This window comes from Myxocyprinus asiaticus, chromosome 28, assembly GCF_019703515.2.
Source record: "Myxocyprinus asiaticus isolate MX2 ecotype Aquarium Trade chromosome 28, UBuf_Myxa_2, whole genome shotgun sequence".
In the NCBI taxonomy this organism is placed as follows: domain Eukaryota; kingdom Metazoa; phylum Chordata; class Actinopteri; order Cypriniformes; family Catostomidae; genus Myxocyprinus; species Myxocyprinus asiaticus.
Genome location: NC_059371.1, coordinates 19,393,904 through 19,413,812, shown reverse-complemented (window position 1 = coordinate 19,413,812; position 19,909 = coordinate 19,393,904). Strand labels below are relative to the sequence as shown.

The window sequence follows — 19,909 nt, the reverse complement described above, 5'->3', positions numbered from 1 at the left end:
TTAAACAATTTAAAGGCAATGCTACCAAATACTAACAAAGTGTATGTAAACTTCTGACCCACTGGGAATGTGATGAAAGCTGAAATAAATAATTCTCTCTACTATTATTCTGACATTTCACATTCTTAAAATAAAGTAATGATCCTAACTGACCTAAGACAGGGAATGTTTTCTATGATTAAATGTCAGGATTTGTGAAAAAGTGAGTTTAAATGTGTTTGACTTCAGCTGTACCCCAAATTGCCGCTGTTAAACTCAAAGTAATGTTTAATTGTTCTTATAAATGGGCTATTAGGTTTAAATTGTATACTCTTGTGGGATATGGACTTTGTGAGGGTAAGATGGTTTAATATGAGAGTTAGCACAAAGATGCTAGGGTTTAGCAGGACTACAACAACATAGAGTTATTATATTGGGGTTTGGATTTTGGGAAGTTAGTGTTTTCGATGTGGCTGCCATTGGTTATTATTGTTTGTGTTTTCATTATCTTTGCCTTTAAAAAAAAAAAAAAAAAAAAAAAAGCTTGGCCGTAAAAAAGCATTATCAAATACTATGACATCTAAGACAAAGGATAACCACAGCATTCACTTTGTTTCATGGAATGTCAAAGGAGATAACAATTATATCAAATCTAGCAGAATTTTCACTCACCTTCAGTATCTCAAGGGGGATGTCATTTTCCTTCAGGAAACACATCTCCGAACAGGAGAGGTGTGACGACTTAAGAGGGCGTGGGTAGGCCACTTGTATCACTCAAAGTTCAGTGCAAGAGCAAGAGGCGCTGCCATTCCCATTTGCAGAAATACCCCTTTTGAATCAACAAATGTCCTGTCTGATACTAACGGCCGCTATGTTATTCTTACTGGTAAACTGAGAGACATGCCCGTCGTCTTAGCTAGCGTGTATGACCCGAACTGGGATGATGATCAGTTCATCTCCAATTTTTTCACAGACATTTCTGACAGTATCGACAGTAGGCATATAATCATAGGGAGAGACTTTAATTGGTCCAGGATGACGTTATTGACAGGTCCTCAAACAAACCCTTTGTATTAACTAACTCTGCCAAGACTCTGGATAAGTTTGCTGGGCTTCTGGGGTTGTCTGACCCTTGGAGATCTAAGTTTCTAGTGGAGAAGGCTTTTTCATTTTTTTTCTCATGTTCACCACTCGTATTCAAGAATAGATTTATTTTTGCTAGATAACAGATTACTCTCAAAAATAATTAATTGTTAATTTCATAGCATCGTGATTTCAGATAATGCACCTAACTCTGTTGATATTAACCTATATTAAATCACCCCCTCATTCAAACAGTGGTGATTTCCCTACATTTTAATGTCTAATGATGTCTTTAAACAGTTTTTGAACTGACAAATGGCACTTTTCTTTTAAATCAACGATATGCCCAGCCTTAAAAGGGGAGTACTTTGTGAAACTTTTAAAGCTTACTTGCAAGGTCAGATCATTTGTTACATGTCTGGGATGATGAAGACAGAAAGGGTGTGGTCAGTGGAAATACTGTAAAACCTTCGAACTCTTGATAGTCAATATGCGACAGCTCCAAACCCAGATTTGTATAAAAAATGCCTCCAGTTACAAACAGAATTTGAACTTTTAACCACAAGTAAAGCTGAACTTCAGTTGCTTAAATCCAGACAACACGTTTTTGAAATGGGTAATAAGGCAGGCAGGTTGCTGGCTCACCAATTAGGTCACCGCAGAGAGAAATCATTTCCGACCCAAATAAAATTAATGACATATTTCTAGCGTTTTACTCAGAATTATATGCCTCTGATCTCCCCATTAACTCTGAGTGGGATAATCAGCCCCTTGATAGGATTACATTTCCACTAATTAACTGTGCTATAGAAAAACTTCAGATGATTCAATATCTGTTGTTGAAATTAATGAAGCCATAAGATTGTTACAATCTGTTAAATCCCCTGGACCTGACGGGTTCCCGGTTGAATTCTTTAAGACATTTTCTACTTCTCTTGCACCAGTATTACAGAAGTTGTATAATGAAGCTTTTACTTGTGGCTGCCTGCCTCCCACTCTTTCACAGGCTTCAATTGCTTTGATAAGTAAGAAGGACAAAGACCCCATGTCGTGTAGTAGTTACAGGCCTATTTTGTTACTCAGCGTTGACTAACATTCTAGCTAAGATCTTATCTCAAGGCTTCTTAATGTTCTCAGTGCTGGGTAGTAACAGATTACATGTAATCTGTATTATGTAATCAGATTTAAAAAAATCAAGTACTTGTAATTGGATTACTTTACATTTTAAAATATTCGTAATAAGACTACAGTTACTTTTTTAGAGATTACATAATTACATATTAACAAGGCAATGGCAGAAAATTGCTAATAATTTATTGATCATCCTAATCATTCTCTTTTTTCAAACTTTAAAATTTTTCATTCTAAATCAGCACACCTCTGATATTCGGTAAGTCTTAGAGTGTTTTCGGAAGAGGGGGAGGGTTGTGTGTATTGCATTCAGAACTGAAACTCGCTACTAGCCAGCCAGGTGAAGACGGAGCGGTCTACCTCAGCATTTAACCGCTGAATCTATAGAGAATTTCATTTTTAAGAATGAAATTACACCAGTGGTGTGCAGCTCACACATTGAACTTAATTTCTTTGAAGGATCTAGTGGATGCCATCTCTAAGGGTTCTGCCCATAGGGTACACAATAGTTCAAATGCAAAACATGCAGCAATATGGAACAAAGACCATCAATCTACTGTTGCTGCTGATACAGTGGAGTCCACTGCATGAAACTTGACATAAAACTTGACACAACTGTTTTAAAATATTCTGCTCTTTTAGAATATTCTTGCTTTTCAAAATATAATATCTTGCATCTCAGCTTTGGAACAAGTGATGGACTGTCAGTAAGCATTAAGGGTTAAAATTGTTTCAGTGTTTTTAGATTAATGACCATAAAATCAACCACAATGATTTTGCTAGGTCAAAGCTTTCAAGGAATAGTTCACCCACAAATGAAAATTTGCTGATAATTTACTCACCCTCAGGCCATCCAAGATGTATCTGAGTTTCTTTCTTCATCAAAACAGAATTTAAGATTTTTAGGATTTCATTTCAGGCCTCCTCCTCTAAACAATGCAAGTGAATGTCCTCCATTTTTTGACGGTCCAAAATGCATATTTAGGGTGCATCAAAATAATGCACATGACTCCAGTCGATAAATAAAGTTCTTCTGAACCCAAACAATTGATTATTTTGAGAAACAAAACAATACTTATATACTTTTTAACTACAAATGTTCGCTTCCGTACATCTCTGTGATGCGCGCTCATGAGAGGGATGACGTAAGCTCGTTGGTAAGGTCACGTGGAGGAGGAGTCAGGGAACTCGTCATTGTTTACAATAGAAACTTGCACAGACCAAGTGCCGTTCACAAACCAAAACAGTCCAAAACAATTTCAAAACAATATAAAATAAAATAAAAAATAATTTCCAAATAATAATTAAAAAAAAAAATAATGTAAACAATGACGTGCTTTCTGACTCTTCCACGTGACACGTAACCTTACCAACGAGCTTACGTCATCCCCTCTCATGAACGCGCGTCACAGAGATGTATGGAAGCCAACATTTGTAGATTCTTTGAATATTACATGCCCAATAGCATTGTAAAAAATTGAGGAGGGCAAAGCTTCCCTTTTTTTTTTTTTTTTTTTTTTAGAAGTGGCAAGATTGCTTTTCTGATACAGACAGGTCAGTTACACCATAGAAAAGATGAAATTCGTTTGTCCAAGTCTGTAAAAAACTTTTTATTAAGACGAATCGGGATGTGTTGAAACAGATCCTAAGTAGGATGACTATCTTGTCATATTGCCTATACAGCTTGCGAGAGATATTGTAAGTCATGACCACCGTTCCATGTCAGACTCATATTTTTTAGTAAAGGAGCAATTTTTTTATGTTAGATGCTGAATCTCCCTGCTGGGTTAAAATGGAACAATCATCTGCATCCCTTCCTCTACATTCTGTCATTTGCTCTCAATTGCCATTGCCTACTATAGTTAGCTCAAATCCATTAGTCATCCAGTCAATTAAGATGTGGATTCAGTTTAGAAAACACCTTGGGCTACATAGACCCTCCACCCAATCCCCAATCTTTAACAACCATCTTTTTTAATCTTCAGTCTCAGACTTAACATTTCAATCCTGGTTTAACAAGGGCATAAAGACCATTGATGATCTATATGAGAATGGAGTTTTTTCATCCTTCCCTGACCTTTCCACACGGTTTATCCTGTCCAACTCCCATTTGTTCCATTTTTTTCTAAATCAGATATATTGTCCAAAAGCAGTTTCCTCATTTCCCCAAGCTAAAAGTAACACACATTACGTAATCAGATTACCTTTTACGAGTAACGAGTAAAGTAACGCAATATTTTTTATTTTAGACCACAATATCGGAGTTACTTTTAAAATAAAGTAACGCATTGCTTTTGTACACCACTACTGTCCCTGTATTGCGAGAAATCAGGAGTAAAAGGGTGCAAACTTTGGGGAGGAGACGTAGTGCATGATGGGCATTGTAGTTCTATAGAGTGTGAGGACAGAGACTATTTAGCAGAGACGAGTCACTTCTATTTAAATGAATGGGAGAAATTGGAACACCCAACCAAGAAGCTCTAACACTCAACAGTCAATGGATGTAGAAAGGAAGTCCCACCTTGCAGGTAAAAAAGCCAATCACCTTTTAGATACAGACATTGCCTGTAAATCAACTCACTAACGCGCATGCACATTTTGTGTTTTTAGCGTGATACAAGGTTAACAGCATTCAGTTGAGTGAAATGCGGTTGATTCATGTGTTGATACACACTGCATTAAAAAAGGGCAAGGAGGAGGCGGGCACCGGCTGAACAGTCAACATAAAGTTTAATGTAAAACTAAACATTAAACAAACATAAACACACACACATGCAGAGCGGCCGCGTGCATTTATATCCCGAACCGGCATCAGGGGTCAGCCGGCCCTTATCTCGCTCTCCCACTGATCAGCTGATTCAGCGCCGGCCATGCTCCATGTTCCGGCCTCACCCTCCTCCTCGTCACACTCCTCCCCTGCCCGATTCAGGGAATGCATAGCATAGCAGATGAGAAAGTGTCTGTGAGAAAAAAGTAACTCAAAAGTAACGCAAAAGTAACAATGCTTTACTTTCCATAAAAAACGAACTTTTTAATTAATTGAGTTAATTTTTTATGGAATAATGCAATATTCTAACGAGTTACTTTTAAAAGTAATGTTACCCAACACTACCGATCTATCGGATGAGAAATTGGGACAAATTCTTGGTCTTGTCCACTCATCATCAATTTGCGCGAGACACAGGCTGTTACAGTGCAAGATTCTGCATAGGATTTATTATACTAATGCCAAGCTTACTAAAATATACCCCAATGTCAGTGACGCATGTAATCGATGTAAACAATCACCTGCAATTTCATACATATGCTGTTGTCATTTCCAGAAATATTTGACTACTGGGCTAAAATATTTCAAACATTACAGGATGCCTTTAACATACACCTTGAGCCACATCCACTTCCAGCTATTTTTGACATGCCACCTGTACCTATGCAAAAGGCACTGCCCTTTAGTTCTCTATTCGGTAGACACCTTAACCTGTTAAAATGTAAAAGAAAAAATCTGATTTTCACTCTTGGGCTCCTTTAAGACCTTTGATATTATATGGTGACCAATTTTAGATAGCATATTGCCTCATCTTGTAGGCAATTAAGCTGAGGATATCTGTAACCCCCCCCCCCCCCCCCCCCGTTCCCTTGTAACGTATGCCTTTATTATTATTATAATTATTATTTATTTAATAATTTATTTATTTTAATATTTGTTTGGTTTTTTGTCTTGTTTTGGAAGGCACCTTAAATTGGGGTAAAGAACTACATGGAATTCAGTATGTGAAAATATGCTTGTTCTCTATACACTTATTCCATGTAGAAAAACCCAATAAAAGGAAAGGAAAAAAATTTAATTTAAAAATTAAAAAAAAAGGAAAGGAAAAAAAGGAGTCAGCCTGGAGCCAGTGGGCAGACAACAGAACAACAAACCCTATCAGGCTGCATCAGTAAAATACAAAATGTGTAGTCTGTATTGTTAATCGAGTGCAGGCAAAATTACCTCTAGTTTGTCACACACTCGTTCCACATCATCCTTGGAAGAAGGCTCTCTTTCGGCCACCTCCAGAAACTCAGAAAATCATCCATTCTTGTGATCATGGTGGAAAGTTTTGCCTCCATAGATGTGATCGCTCTATGTATTTCTGTGAGGCCCTCCATGTCGGTCGAGATTTTTGTTAGTGCTACATAAATGTTCGAAATATCCCAACCTACGTCACGAAGCTTGCTGTCACTATCGACTGGACCTCTGCCATCTTTATCCTATTTTTTTAATGTCCCCACAGGCCGTCCGAGCCATGGTGCAGTGGGCTGTGCTCAGGATGTATAAGGGCTGTTTGCTCACAGGGACCCAGGTTCGAGTCCGACATGGGTCATATCCTAATCCAACTCCCCCTCTCTCTCAACGCTACTTTTCTGTCATACTCTACTGTCCTATAAAAAAAATAAAGACCCCCCCCCAAAAAAATGATAAAAAAAAAATAAAAAATGTCCCCACAGGCTGACAATTTCAAATTTTTAGACATCCTACCCTCCCAGCACAGTTTAACAAACAAAACTATAACAGTTTTCACCAGTTAATATTGCTTAAAAGGATAATTGTAGCAAAGTTTAAACGGAGCTCGTTTCTAAGCGATCAACCCTCGCATAGCGCCACGTCCTCTGAGCACTGAGGTTAATTACTGCCACAGTAACACAAGAATGCACCTACTGTAAGTATGTTCAGCATGAGTTTGTGTACTTCAGGTAAAGTATGTTTTTGGTCTTAGAGGGAAGAGAGGCTGTGAGGCAGCTCTCTTAGATTAATCCGTGTGTCTAATGTTCACTTTTGTGGTTCCTCCTAAAATCTTTCCTTTCTTCTCCACCTGTATGCTGTTTCTGTTTTGTATAATTATGAAACTTCACAAACATATAATCTCTCTGAAATCATTTGTAGATTGATATTTTCTGCTAGCGTTCATGACAGAATAGTCAACAACAGAATATGTTTTGTTCATCTGAAGTGTGAACTTGTGTAATACGAAGATATTACCTGCATATTTGTCTCTTGACACCTTCTTTCTGTGGATCAGAAAGCAGTGTTTGAGTCAGAATTTAGAGCATGAGGGGAATGCTGTGTAAATTATAACACAGGTCTCAGGTGTGTGATTTTCCATAAGTTACTTTTTAAAGATGTTCTAAGTGGGGCCTGGAAAGCCTGTTTAGATAAAGGGGTGCCAAACAGCCTTCGAAAGATTCTTATGGGAGTGTCCCTGGAGGCCTCGTCTGTCTACAGTTTCTGTCAACCTCACTAACTAATTTCCTTTACTTTGTCATCTGGATATAATACATTGAAGATGAGGAATTATTTTCCCCTTTTTGTTCAAACCAATACTCATAACTCCATAATGTAAGATAAGGATCTTTATAATTCTTTCTGTATGATCTGTCCCCTATTTCCCAGGAATTCAAATGCTAATTGTGACAGATAACATGACTTGTGTTTTTACTGACACAGTCATTTTTCCCTGGCATTTTCCGGAGCTGTGGGCTCTGTGCCCTGCTCTCCTTATTCAATGTGGGTCAGAGACAATGTGTTAATGATTGGACAAGGAATATGATCAAGGTGTGTGTAAGTGTGCACATGAATTTTAATGGAATGTCTTTGTGTCTTAGAACATGTGCACTTTTTGAACTCTGGCCTGTTTTGAAATGAGCTTCAAAGACAACATCTATAGGCCTAGGTCTTAGATATCAATGTTTGGATCAACTGGGCCATATGTATTCCTCCACAAGCACTTTATTGTACCAATATCAGTTGATCTATAAATAGAGGAATTCTCTAGTAATGATCTGTCAGGTATTAGATTGTGATTCTGTTTGATTTCAAAACAGTGTTTCTTTGTCTGTGCCTGCAAAATCCTGATTTTAGTTAACATTCCAGTACTGGATTTTGGTGCATTGTCTTTGCTAGACTATCTTTTTATTCTTAAAGCATAATTAATTGAGTCCTCTTATGCAGAATGGAACACAGGTTTTTGGGCTGTATCTGTGTAGTTTTGTTATTAGTTCCATTTTTATGTTAATTTTCCAGTCTCTGATAACTTCAATTGGCTGGCTTTGTTATGGTGTGGTTACAGTAAGCAAAATTATTTTGGACCTTGCAACAAAGGATATGATAGGGTTTCTTTCTTGAATAAATATTAAATCGCAAACAACAAATTAGAATTAATTTAAAATGTTAAAATATACCATCTATTCCACTTTCCTGCAATTCTGCATACCATTCAGCTTTGAAATTTGAATTCATTGAATTCAGCCAAGAAGTAAATTGGTGTTTAGATCTGTCACGGTCCTGTCACTCTGTCAGTCTGGGTTTTTGTCTGACAGGACCATCTGGCTTCATTGTTCCATGTCTATCTTGTGTTTCATTGTCTGTCTTTGTGTGAGCACCCGGTTTCGGTTGAATTCCCTGTCGTGCGCTCTTCGGTCTGCCTTGTTTCATGTCCGGAGCATGGTGTCTGAATACTGACTTCCTGTCTGGTTCGGTTTCGGTCTGTGTCGGGATCCGGACACTCATGCTCCATGTTCTGTCTGTATTGACGTGGGTGCATCGCACTTATGTCACCTTGGCAGCATGCACTTGCATCAATAGTTTATGTCTGTGTCTTGCGAACACGGGTGCGCCTTGCATTGCGCTGCGTGTCCAGGTCGCAAGCTGTCTTGTGTTTCATGTCCGGAGCATGGTGTCTGGATCTCGACACAGTTTCGGTCAGTGTCGGGATCAGTACACTCATGCTCCATGTTCTGTGTCTGTCTCTCGCGCTTGCAGATGTGCGTTGGGCTCGCTTTGCGCTGCACGCCCGGGTCACGAGCTGTCTTCACGTTGTGCTGAGGTTTGGTCACTTCAGTCTGAGGTTTCAGGTTTGTGTGTGGCCGAACTCTCGCACAGGTGTCCTGTCTTGTTTTTGTCGCCTGTTGCGCGCACCGCGTGGTGTTTGCCTCGCAATGAACACTTAGTTTTTGTTTAGTGTGAGCGTATATTGCCTTATTGTCTTGTCGATGTGCACTCATGCAATTCGGTTTTGTTGTCTTGTGAGAGCACGTGGCTTTGTTTTTTTCTGTATAGCCGTGTGTCTCTCTGTCTGACGTCATACCCCACCTCATTGTTTGCCCATTATTAGTTTATTGGTCTCACCAGCCTGGTCTCGTTAACCTGTTGATTTCACTCCCTATTTTAGTCTCCTCGTGTGTGCTGTCCAGTGCCAGTTCGTCTTGTGTGTATTCAAGTCGGTCTTTTTTGTTGGTCATGTTAATCAGTCTTGCTTCCTGTCTCGTATCGGTCCTGTTAATCATTCCATCCCCACCCGGTCCGGTCGGTCCTGTATCCTGTGCCCTGTTTTCCCTACCCCAGCCTGGATACCCTTTTCCTCTTCAGGGTAGTTTGTTTATTTCCCCCCTCGTGGGAGTTTTGGTTTGTTTTTTGCCCTTTTTGTTGTATAAAATAAACCTGTTATTTTTTTCACTCTGCGTTTGGGTCCTGAGCCTCTCATTCCCATTCTCTGATCCTGACAAGATCCTGTAATAGTGTAATGTCCCCTCCTTATGCAGATTTGGAGGTCAAAGTTCACCTACCAAACTTTTTGTGCACAGGGGAAGATGAAACCTTTTCACATGAGCTTGTGTTTCTGCTCTCCCACATTTGCATTCATATGTGAATGGGGCAAGTGGCTGCTGTTAATGAAGGCCTTAATTTGAAGTAAAAAAGAATGATTGGCGAGCAACATATTTCCAATGAATTAGAGGTAGCAGAAGGTAGACATCCTTTGTGTTGGTGACTCTGAATGTGTTGCACTATTTGGGTCGTAGGTCTCAAAAAAGGCTATATCCACACTTTTTCGTTTTCATTTGAAAACTCAGTTTTCAGTTTCCTTACGTCATTGATTTCCAAAGTATGCAGTGATGGAGAGTGTTTTCAAAAGTCTCAGTTTTCAGTGGAGGAAAACACCTTTCATGTGTGGATGAGAGTATGTATGAAAATCCATGCGTTATCAAAGGAATAAGTATTAGTGTGGATGTGGCCTAAGTTGCACGGCACAATCGTGTTGTTTGGAAAACCTCTTCTGTGCAGCACATGTGGGGGCTTGTCCTCGGCTTGCAGAATGCCATTCCTCAGCTACAGATGGGCATTTTGTAAGACCTTGTGTCAGATACTTTTACACCTGGAATATTTCTCTTAATGAATGACATTTTCCTGGCTTGGCATTCCTGTGCTGCTGTTGCTGTACAGATGCCCATCTGCCTCTGGAACCGGAGGCTTTGCTGTTAATGTGTCTTCAGGCAGATGTTTAGGCAAAGAATCGCGTGTCTGTGTGTGTAGTTATTATGCATGCATTAGTTTATGTAGTTTGTGGTTGTGTTAGAGAGTGAAGGGGCAAGTGGCCATGTGCCTCAGCCTAATAGAACAGATGTTTGTTGGTGTTCTTGTTTACGATTAGTTCTATTCTTGCTTACAGTTCTTTCACAATTGCAATAGTTGGTGGGAAAAAAAGAATTACTTTTTACTGCACTTCAGAAATAATGGACAGTCATTCAGGCCAGGATCACAGACCAAATAAGTGAGGTTAGACAAATGTTTGCGGTAAAGAAACCAGTCAAATGAATGTTTTGTCATGGAGGGTTATACAGATACTTTAAAAACCTCTTGCACTTTATAAACTCTATCAAAGAATTGGAGCAAATTCATTGCTATTAGAGCAAATTCAGAGTAATTAAGTAACAATCTCTCTCAAAACAAAACCGTGTTTACCATAAATGGTCTCCATAATGTGTAAATCTTACCCTTTTATCCCAGTTAACTAGTTGCAAGTAGCATTAACTTAGATTTTCTATTAAAATAGTGTTGTTTTCACTTCCTAACTTCAACAGAATTGGCTAAAAAATTATTATTTTATTGATTCATGAGATATAAATTGGAAGTTATGATCTCAAACAGGGACAGCCAATTTATTAATTTAATCTTCCCAAAACAAAATCTGCAATGTTTTTTTTATTGGAGACAATTGGCTTAAATTGAACAGGTTACAAGTTCACCAAAAGGAACCGTAAGCACCTCACCTGTGACTTAAAATGTAACAAATTATTACAGAATCATCACAAACACTAAATAGAGCTAAGTTCTCTATTGATTCCAAAACATTACTATTTAATCTTTGACTAAGTCCGCATGCAATTCCCATGAGTTGGACCAATCAGATATATTCGGAATTTGTTCACAACTCAGACATGTTTGGCCTTTTAACTAGTCCCTTGATGAGTTTGTTCAACCAAACATGTACAGTTCTACCTTTTCAACCACATAGTGTACACTACCTGTTTAGTAACAACTAATTGTGGAAAAACTATATATTACTGAACTGGATTGTGTAGATACATAGCATATCAAGGTCTACCTTATGCAATGTTTTAGGATTTTTTTAAATCAATCGTGAAATGACTTTGATAGACATTTCATTTATGAGTACGTTAGACTGCTTTTATTTGTTCATGATGGCCCCAAGCTTTAAGATAACAGCAGTGTTTGTTTTTACTTCTACTTATAGTCTGCAGAACAGATTTAAGAATGAATCAAATGATCTACCCTCATCTAATGATTTTCTTTTCTAAATATGATACATCTTTCTCTCTCTCTCTCTCTTTCTCTCTCTATGTCCATTTTGTTTTCTAGATTTGTTTTGGCAATTTGCAAGGGTAAAGAATGTGTGGAAGCTCAATAACAGACTATGACAAAACTATAGCCAAGATCTGTTCTTGCCTACTCCACCCCAAACGCACACTCTCACAGTCACATTTTCCTCTTTGCTAGTCAGAACAAGAGAAGCCATGAAGAAAAGGTGTTAAACACATCCTTCACCTAAGTAAGGTTGTTATGAGAGATGCATCAATGTCAGCTCTTAGAAAAGTCTTTATAGAGATTTTCTGGTGTGTGTGGCATGTAAAGACAAAACCTCCCTCTGTGCTTTTGAAAGTTCCTCAGACTCCTGTCCTATAATTAGGGACTTGAACTCTTAACAAATAGCTCTTCAAATACCACTTATCGCAACAGAAAACCATTGAAATTGTGAATGAAAGGTATTTGTTAAGAGATTTTGTTGATTCATAGGATTCTCTAACTGTACATTTTCTCTCACACAAACAAACATAAAACCAATGTGGAAGCTGTTTTATTTTATTTTATTAATTGTGCTTCTCAAGCTACAGTCAGGATTGGGAGGGTTAATTTTAAAATGTAATCCATTACAAATACTGATACCTTAAGTAACTTAATCTAATTACCACAATAAGAAAGTTTTGTAATTTTGTTACTTTTAATTACTTTTGGATTACCTCAAGGTCACACATGTGAATAAAGTCGAGGGAAAAGCAGTATGATCTGGAAGACTTTTAACTATGCCTTCTGGATGCAAACAAAACATGTTTGAATAATATTAAGAACAGTAGTGGTTCTAGCTTGTATGGCACCCTGGCTGAAACTCCCTTCAGCATCCAACCTCCAACAATTCATGTTGTTGGGGGGGGGGTGGGGGGGGGGGTTGGTGTTTGGAGATGAGATGGCTGGTGGACTTCAGGATGCCCACTTGTTTGTGTGGGCACCTTGTTCCTGCAAGCTCATGCAAAGAAATTTTGTACAGCACTGTGAACAAAGTTCAAGTTTGGTGAACTCTGAACGGCAAATCTGCATGACGAAAGGATGTGTGACTAATAGAAGATGGAAATGTCACATACTGACCTTTTGGCTTAATTCATAGTATACATATTTCAGAGCTGTGTGTTTATATTGGTCCTGTAAAGTGAGTAGATAGTATATTTTAACATTTTTGAAATATAAAATTATTTGTGAAGTGTTATGTACTAAAACCAGAAACTGTCCCCCGTGACATCATATCCTGGTCCGTTGTGTTGTCCGGAAAAAAAAATGGGTGTGCCCAATGTCTAGTGTGACAGCCCCTTAAAGGAATAGTTCACCCAAAAATAAAAATTCTCTCATCATTTACTCACCCTCATGCCATCCCAAATCTGTATGACTTTCTTTCTTCTGCAGAACACAAATGATGATTTTTAGAAGAATTTCTCAGCTCTGTAGGTCCATACAATGCAAGTGAATGTGTGTCGAATTTTTGAAGATCCAAAATCCACATAAGGGCAACATAAAAGTACTCCAGACAACTCCTGTGGTTAAATCCATGTGTTAAGATACGATATGATAAGTGTGGTTGAGAAACAGATCCTTTTTTACTATAAATTCTCCTTCCTGCTCATTTAATCTCCACTTCAGTTTCACTTTTCCATTCTTCTTCTTCTTCTGTTTTTGGTGATTCACAGGCTTAATGCATATCTCCCTTACTGGGCAGAGAGGAGATTTTGTGATAAAAATGACTTAAATATTGATCTGTTTCTCACCCACACCTATCATATTGTGTCTGAACACATGGATGTAACCACTGGAGTCGTATGGATTACTTTAAAAGTTTCTCCAGGGGACATTGTGATGAAACAGCCCTTTTAATGTTTTGAACTTGTTTGCCTCAAGAGCACAGTGATGATGTGAGACAGGTGTTATTTTTTCTGGATGTGACAGTAAGTAGCGCCTGACTCAGGTGAGTCATGAAAGAGAACCAGAAGAGATGTTGAGCATGCATCTGATCATATCTGTACCCAGGGCCACATTAAGATACTTCGGGGCCCTGGGGCTTGCAGTTTTGCCGGGCCCAGCCAGTCGTCCGATTGGGGTGTGCCCGAGGCAGAACGATGTTACTCTATGACCATGTGCTACACAGATGCATTTTGCAGTTGCGCACCATCTCTGTAATGTACAAACTATTTTGATGCGGACATTTTTGTCCTCTAAGGTACTGAGTTTTTTTTTTTTTTTTTATCTTACACTGCCCAAAAAAATAATAATGCATCAAAATTAATGTTCTTGCTAATCATTGACATATCCCAGACTGTGATAATCAAAAAAAAAAAAAAAAACCTTAGCATTTAGTATATAAAAAAAAATTCTTTTTTTGTGTTTTTTTTTTTTTATTTTTTTATAAAAAACAACAGTGGCATTATGTAAACAAACTGGTATTTAAAGGGTTAAAATCCTGAAAATGAATAAATATTTGGTAGTTATGAGCAGGACTGATGTTGGTTAAAAAAATTAACTCATTGTAATTGTAAAATAATATTAATATATAATATTATTATGGTTTTTCACATGGACATTTAAAGACCTCTGAGCAACTTTTATAAATTGACGCACAAGGGTTAATTTATAGCACCCCCTACCATCAAAAATGAATGAAACTTATGTTACCTCAGAGGGTTCTCTTGTCCATGTGTACAAATTTTGTTAAGTTTGAAAATTGCACACAAGATACAAGCTAATTAGTCATTATGGGCCATGCCCAAAACATATTTGCTTATATCTTTGAAATGATTCAACGCATCAAAATTCCTTTGATAACTTTTTGTCAGAAGGGTCTATAGATGATATATACCGAGTTTTGTGAAAATCGGGCAAACGGCCTAGGACGAGTTCGAAAAAGTATGTTTTTTTGAATAAATCAAAATTGTAAAAAAAAAAAAACAATCTTGCAGAAATGGAAATTCAAGTGACCATATCATTGTGGGGCACTGGTGGATTCAGAGAAGCTACACAATTGTGTTGTAGCCTATATGGTTCTGGTGTTATGAGCAAAAAAGTGAATTAGCTAATTATACTGCCATCGTGTCGCTGATTGTCACAAAATTTGATATGTGGCTTCGAGTTGACACCCTGCTTGTGTATAGTAATTTCCATAACCCTCGGCCATTCCCAATATGAGTTATAAGGTGCTGAAAATTGATTGGCCATTGGCATCCATTTTTGTTAATTTGTTGAATCGATTTTTTTAAGAATATGTTAGCATTTGAACCAAGGAAGATGCATATTTAATTTAAACTTTGTCGCTCAAACGGCTGTAAATTGTACAGTTTTTTAGTTGTAGCACCCCCTGTGGGTGAAATTGAACAAAACTTTGCTGTTGTCTTCTAAACGTTCTGTTGAGTATGTACCAAGTTTGGTTACTTTTGGAGTCTGTGTTGAGTAGATATTGTATCAATTACTCAAACTGCATAAAAACTGAAAGAATCGTATCGTTAATTTCTTCGGAACAGTTTCACGTATTGAAAATCTTATGATAACTTTTTGTCAGGAGGGTCTGTAGATGATGTACACCAAATTATGGGCTGATCGGACAAACAGTCTAGGAGGAGTGGCGGAAAAATGGTGGGAAAAAAATATACGGTTTCTGACGCCCAGACACTTTTAGGGCAGAAAAAATAAATAAATAAGAATTCGAAAACGAAAGATAATCAGTGCTGTTACAATAGGGTTCCAGCAGCTTCGATGCTTGGCCGCCTAATAATTTTAGTGTAGATGCCATTCAATTTTATGCAGAGTTATAGATCATGATAGATGTTTCTGGTTCCGGCAGACCTAACTAAAGCAGGCTAATTGTGAGTTGATGGATAAAAGTATTAAAACTAAAAAACATTTACAGCAGTATTTAACAAATATTTTGGCTCACAGAAGGACACGTACAATGCCACAAAAGGACTTCTCTGAACTGTTTTTTTACCGTCCTAATTAGGTAATTTACTAAAATGACTTGAACTTTGCTATTTGAGAAATTTGTGAAGAAATTCTAGAACAGTGCGTTTGATTACTGCCTCCTCTCACTCAGCTGTACAGCTCTGTGTGCAGTACAATGTGGTGTTTTGTCACACTACACTGCTACTTGCAAAAAGTAGCTTGTTATTAGATTTTGATCTTGAAAACAGATCAGCTACTGTCACGCTACTAAAAAAAATTGACATTTCTTGAGTCGCAACATTTAGTTGCCTAAAACTTAGATCATTACAGCCAGGTAGATTACTTTGAGAGATGTAATTGTAAACTCCACTGGGTATCCTGTCAGAGCTTTTGCTAGACCTTTACTTGATCAAAGTTTTCTAAGCCCATTAGCACAGTATCAGTGACAGGTCTCGCGTTTTGGTATGATGCTGCTAATTGTTGAGCCCTCACGTAACATTTGTCCTGCTGCATTACTGGTATTCACAGCAGTTTAATCGCCCTGTGCGCTGTCTATAGTGCAGCTGATTATCCAGGAAGAGTTGGATGTGTGCAGACCCACATTCCAAAGATCAGAACTTTTATTCTATTGTTGTGTGGAATTTAATGGTTTGTAAATTAACTGTAAGACCTTTCAGTTCTCCAGCTCACAAATTAACTTTAGTTTATCACTATGACTTATTAGCTTACATAACCTAAAGGAATTTATGGCACCTGTTGTTGTTACATTTTTGACCTGAGAAGGGGCCTGGTTTCGATATTTCATGAACTTTGTAGGCTTATCTGCACACTCATAACCATGCAAACAAAAGGGGTGGGTAATTGAATGATTTACAGTAGTCATATTTCTAAACATCTATTTCCTGTACACATTTTACACATTAAAAAATTGCATCTCTATTTTTCTTTAGACTTTAGACAGTATTTGATATATTTGTGTATTTGCTCAGATATGGCTTAAAAGGGTTATTTTTTTCAATCAGAGATTTAAAGTAGATTCAAAATCTGTAATGTACAAACTAAAACACATCGATATTCACAATGTTGCAGCAAAATCATTGCAAATATATTCAATATATCGCCAAGGTCTACTGACCACAACCTCTTTTGCTTCGTCATTTTAGCTTTTATGTTTCGAGTCCACTCTCCTTATTCACCATCACTCATTCCCTCTCTCATTATTCTCTATTGAAATGATGGAATTATTATTCATAGTCAGTGATGTGTGTAAAATGTTAGCGCCAGGGGGCCCAAAGAATGAGAAGTTCACGCCTGTCCATGAGCCTGTCAGAGGCCATTGGCCCTCTGAGACCTGTGTGTTATAACAGCCCCACTGTGTCAAGCTATCCTGCTACATCTACTTTGGTAGTTCTCAACTGGTTTTGCTTCAGGACTATGATTTTACATTGGATATCAAGTGGCAACCCAACAAAATATTTTTATGTTTATTAATATTACCATGAACTTCAAAACCCAACAATATGCAAAAGTTTTAACTGAAAATCATACATTTTGTAATTTTGTAAATGGTTTGTAAATGTCTCTCTTCAATTTCAATTGTTTCATGCTCACAGCAGCCAATAATACACCACATTAAACACATTGTGGTCGGCACCACAAACAATGTACTGCATATCCTTGTTGCAAGTGAATTGTATGAACAAACTACCAAATCCTTTTCAACATCATAATTTAGCACAGTTTGATGGAATGGTCTTTGTGTTAGTCCTTTTTATTGGTGGTTCGTCATAGTTAGAGGTGAATGTTCAAAATCCACACAAGACCTCCCACACATCTGTATCTCACAATGTCAGGTAACCCCATAATAATCTGTGTGGATTTTGAATGCCAAAAGCTGTGTATTTTGAGTCCTGCATTTGCAGAGGTAACCATGTGGAATAAAGCCAGTTATTTTCCCAACTCATTGGGAAACTAAACACTCCCTCTTAGATTCTGCCGCCTGGGCGGGACCAGGAGCTGCATGAGGTCATCAAACAGAAGCTGTGCTGGTTGTATGCCATGCCTCTACCAATTATTGTCTGTGATTTGTGGTGTTATGGTTCAGGAAAGACTGAAACGTGGATTTGTTTGACTTGTTTGAAGTTCAGTTGCATTCAGACCTTTGTTAGAAACAGAATTTCTTAAACAGAATGTCTTATTCTGTTCTTCCCCTCCACTTCCTGTGTGTGTTCTGTCAAGTTCTTCCAGTTGTGGCTCAGGATGTCCCCTCAGCCCCACATGGCTGCATGGAAGGCAGCTGCTACCCGGCGACAGGGAACCTTCTGATTGGCCGAGATGTCAACCTGACTTCCACCTCCACCTGTGGCATGGAAGGACCTGAGCTGTACTGCATTGTCAGTCATCTACAGGTATGCCCAACATTAAATAACCTCATCTACAGTAGTTTGCTCATTTAACCCTTCCATGCTGTTACCATTGAAGAGCCATCATAGCTGTTACTGTGTCAAATTGACTGTACATTACGAATCACGCCTTGCTGTTTATGACTGAGCATGTGTGAGAGACATGGTGACTGTGAAAACATGTTCAAATCACATCAGAAATTTTATGGCTGACATTAAGTTGCTGAAAATCAGTGATAACATTGATTGCTTTGACACTCATGGTTTGAAACACACAGTATCTCACATATAATGACAGATCTTGCATCAAGGTAAGTCCGTCAAATAATGGACTTGTGTTTAACATGTGTCTCCTTTATGTTGGAGACCTGTCCAATCAACTGTTAGATTTAGTTTATTTCATTGTCCTCACAATATGCACAATTTGGTGTGAAACAATTAAAAATGGCAATTTCACAAGATAAGCCACAGATGGAGAAGCCCCTGAAACCATGATACAAACCAAACTTTGAGAAATTTGAACTGTTACACCTCTATTAAACAAAATTGAAAACAAAATCATGTTTACAGTTCAATTGAAAGATATTTAAAGCAAAATGTTTTCTGCACCCCTCTTTATTCTTTCTCTTTAAATACAGTAAACATAAAGCTCCATGTAATTGATCTCATGCTGTGTAAACAGTGCAGTCGTCAGTGGTGCTCTCTCTGCATGTATGGCCTTGTCTGTGATGACGGATATTATTTGTCATATGAAGATAGATGTGCTTGCTCACATAACCTGCTTTAGCTCAAATCAAAAGTTTTTTCATGCACGAAAGATACATTTGCACGAACAGTTTTGTCCCCAAACTACAGATACATAAGTAACACACACACTCAGACACTCATCGCATGGATACTAAGCATTCATACATTTTCATTGTCCATGTTTACATGCAATAAAAAAAATTAAAAAAAAGGTTTATTCCAGGGTTTTTGCAGACAGTGTCATTCTGAAACGTCATGTAAAGGAGAACGCTGTTTTCCTTACCCATTTAAGGAATTAAGAGAAATCGGTTTAACACACCTAGGTTTCTCCCGGAGAATGCGGCTTATGTGGTCATGTAAACGTATAAGTGGCATTCAAACAGGTTTTGGAGGTGTGCGCATGTGTGTGAACAGACTGGATATCAAACGTCATAGGATGAATCCCAACAACAAGTCAACACCCCGCAAAGAATTCAACATTTCTGGTAGTCCAGTGGGAAAAGCACATTCACTATAAACTATACCCATTTATATACACCGATGTAAAATATTGACTGTAACGGCACTTTCTCGCAATAAGCGGCTGTGACACAATGTCTGTGTTCGGGTGTGGAAAGGAGGAGACGGCGAGCAGTGACACGCTTCAGGTAAGGCTTTTATTTCCTTTGCCTTTGTGTGCAGCGTATGCACTCTATTCAGTGTTTTCACTCAGTTCAATAATCAACACTCTTCATAATATACATAAACTTCTCCATACTTAATAAATTAAAAACTCAATGTAAACAGATGCCTACGCTGCACACTTGTTCTCTCTCTGTCTTCTCTGGCATGTTTGGCTGCTTCAAAGGGCTCTCTCCACCATCACTGTAATGAGAAACAGCTGTTAGAAATCATGCCAACCAGCTTGACGAGCCACACCACTCCCTCTCTTCCGCAAGCAGACATATGACCACGTCCCCACAGCGGCATATTGTGAGAA

General features: G+C 38.1%; 1 protein-coding gene across 3 annotated transcripts in view; it reads left to right on the top strand.

Annotated features, from left to right (window-relative positions):
* The window catches only part of LOC127419051 (laminin subunit beta-2-like), an 89,057-nt gene that overhangs the window by 34,110 nt on the left and 35,038 nt on the right, over positions 1–19,909 (top strand). For 2 of the 3 annotated variants that reach the window (XM_051660102.1, XM_051660103.1), the window contains exon 3: positions 18,020–18,189. In XM_051660102.1, coding sequence (XP_051516062.1) covers positions 18,020–18,189 — 170 coding nt within the window. Of the gene's footprint in view, positions 1–17,910; positions 18,190–19,909 lie in introns of those variants that run through there. The other variant, XM_051660101.1, reaches the window with a different exon arrangement.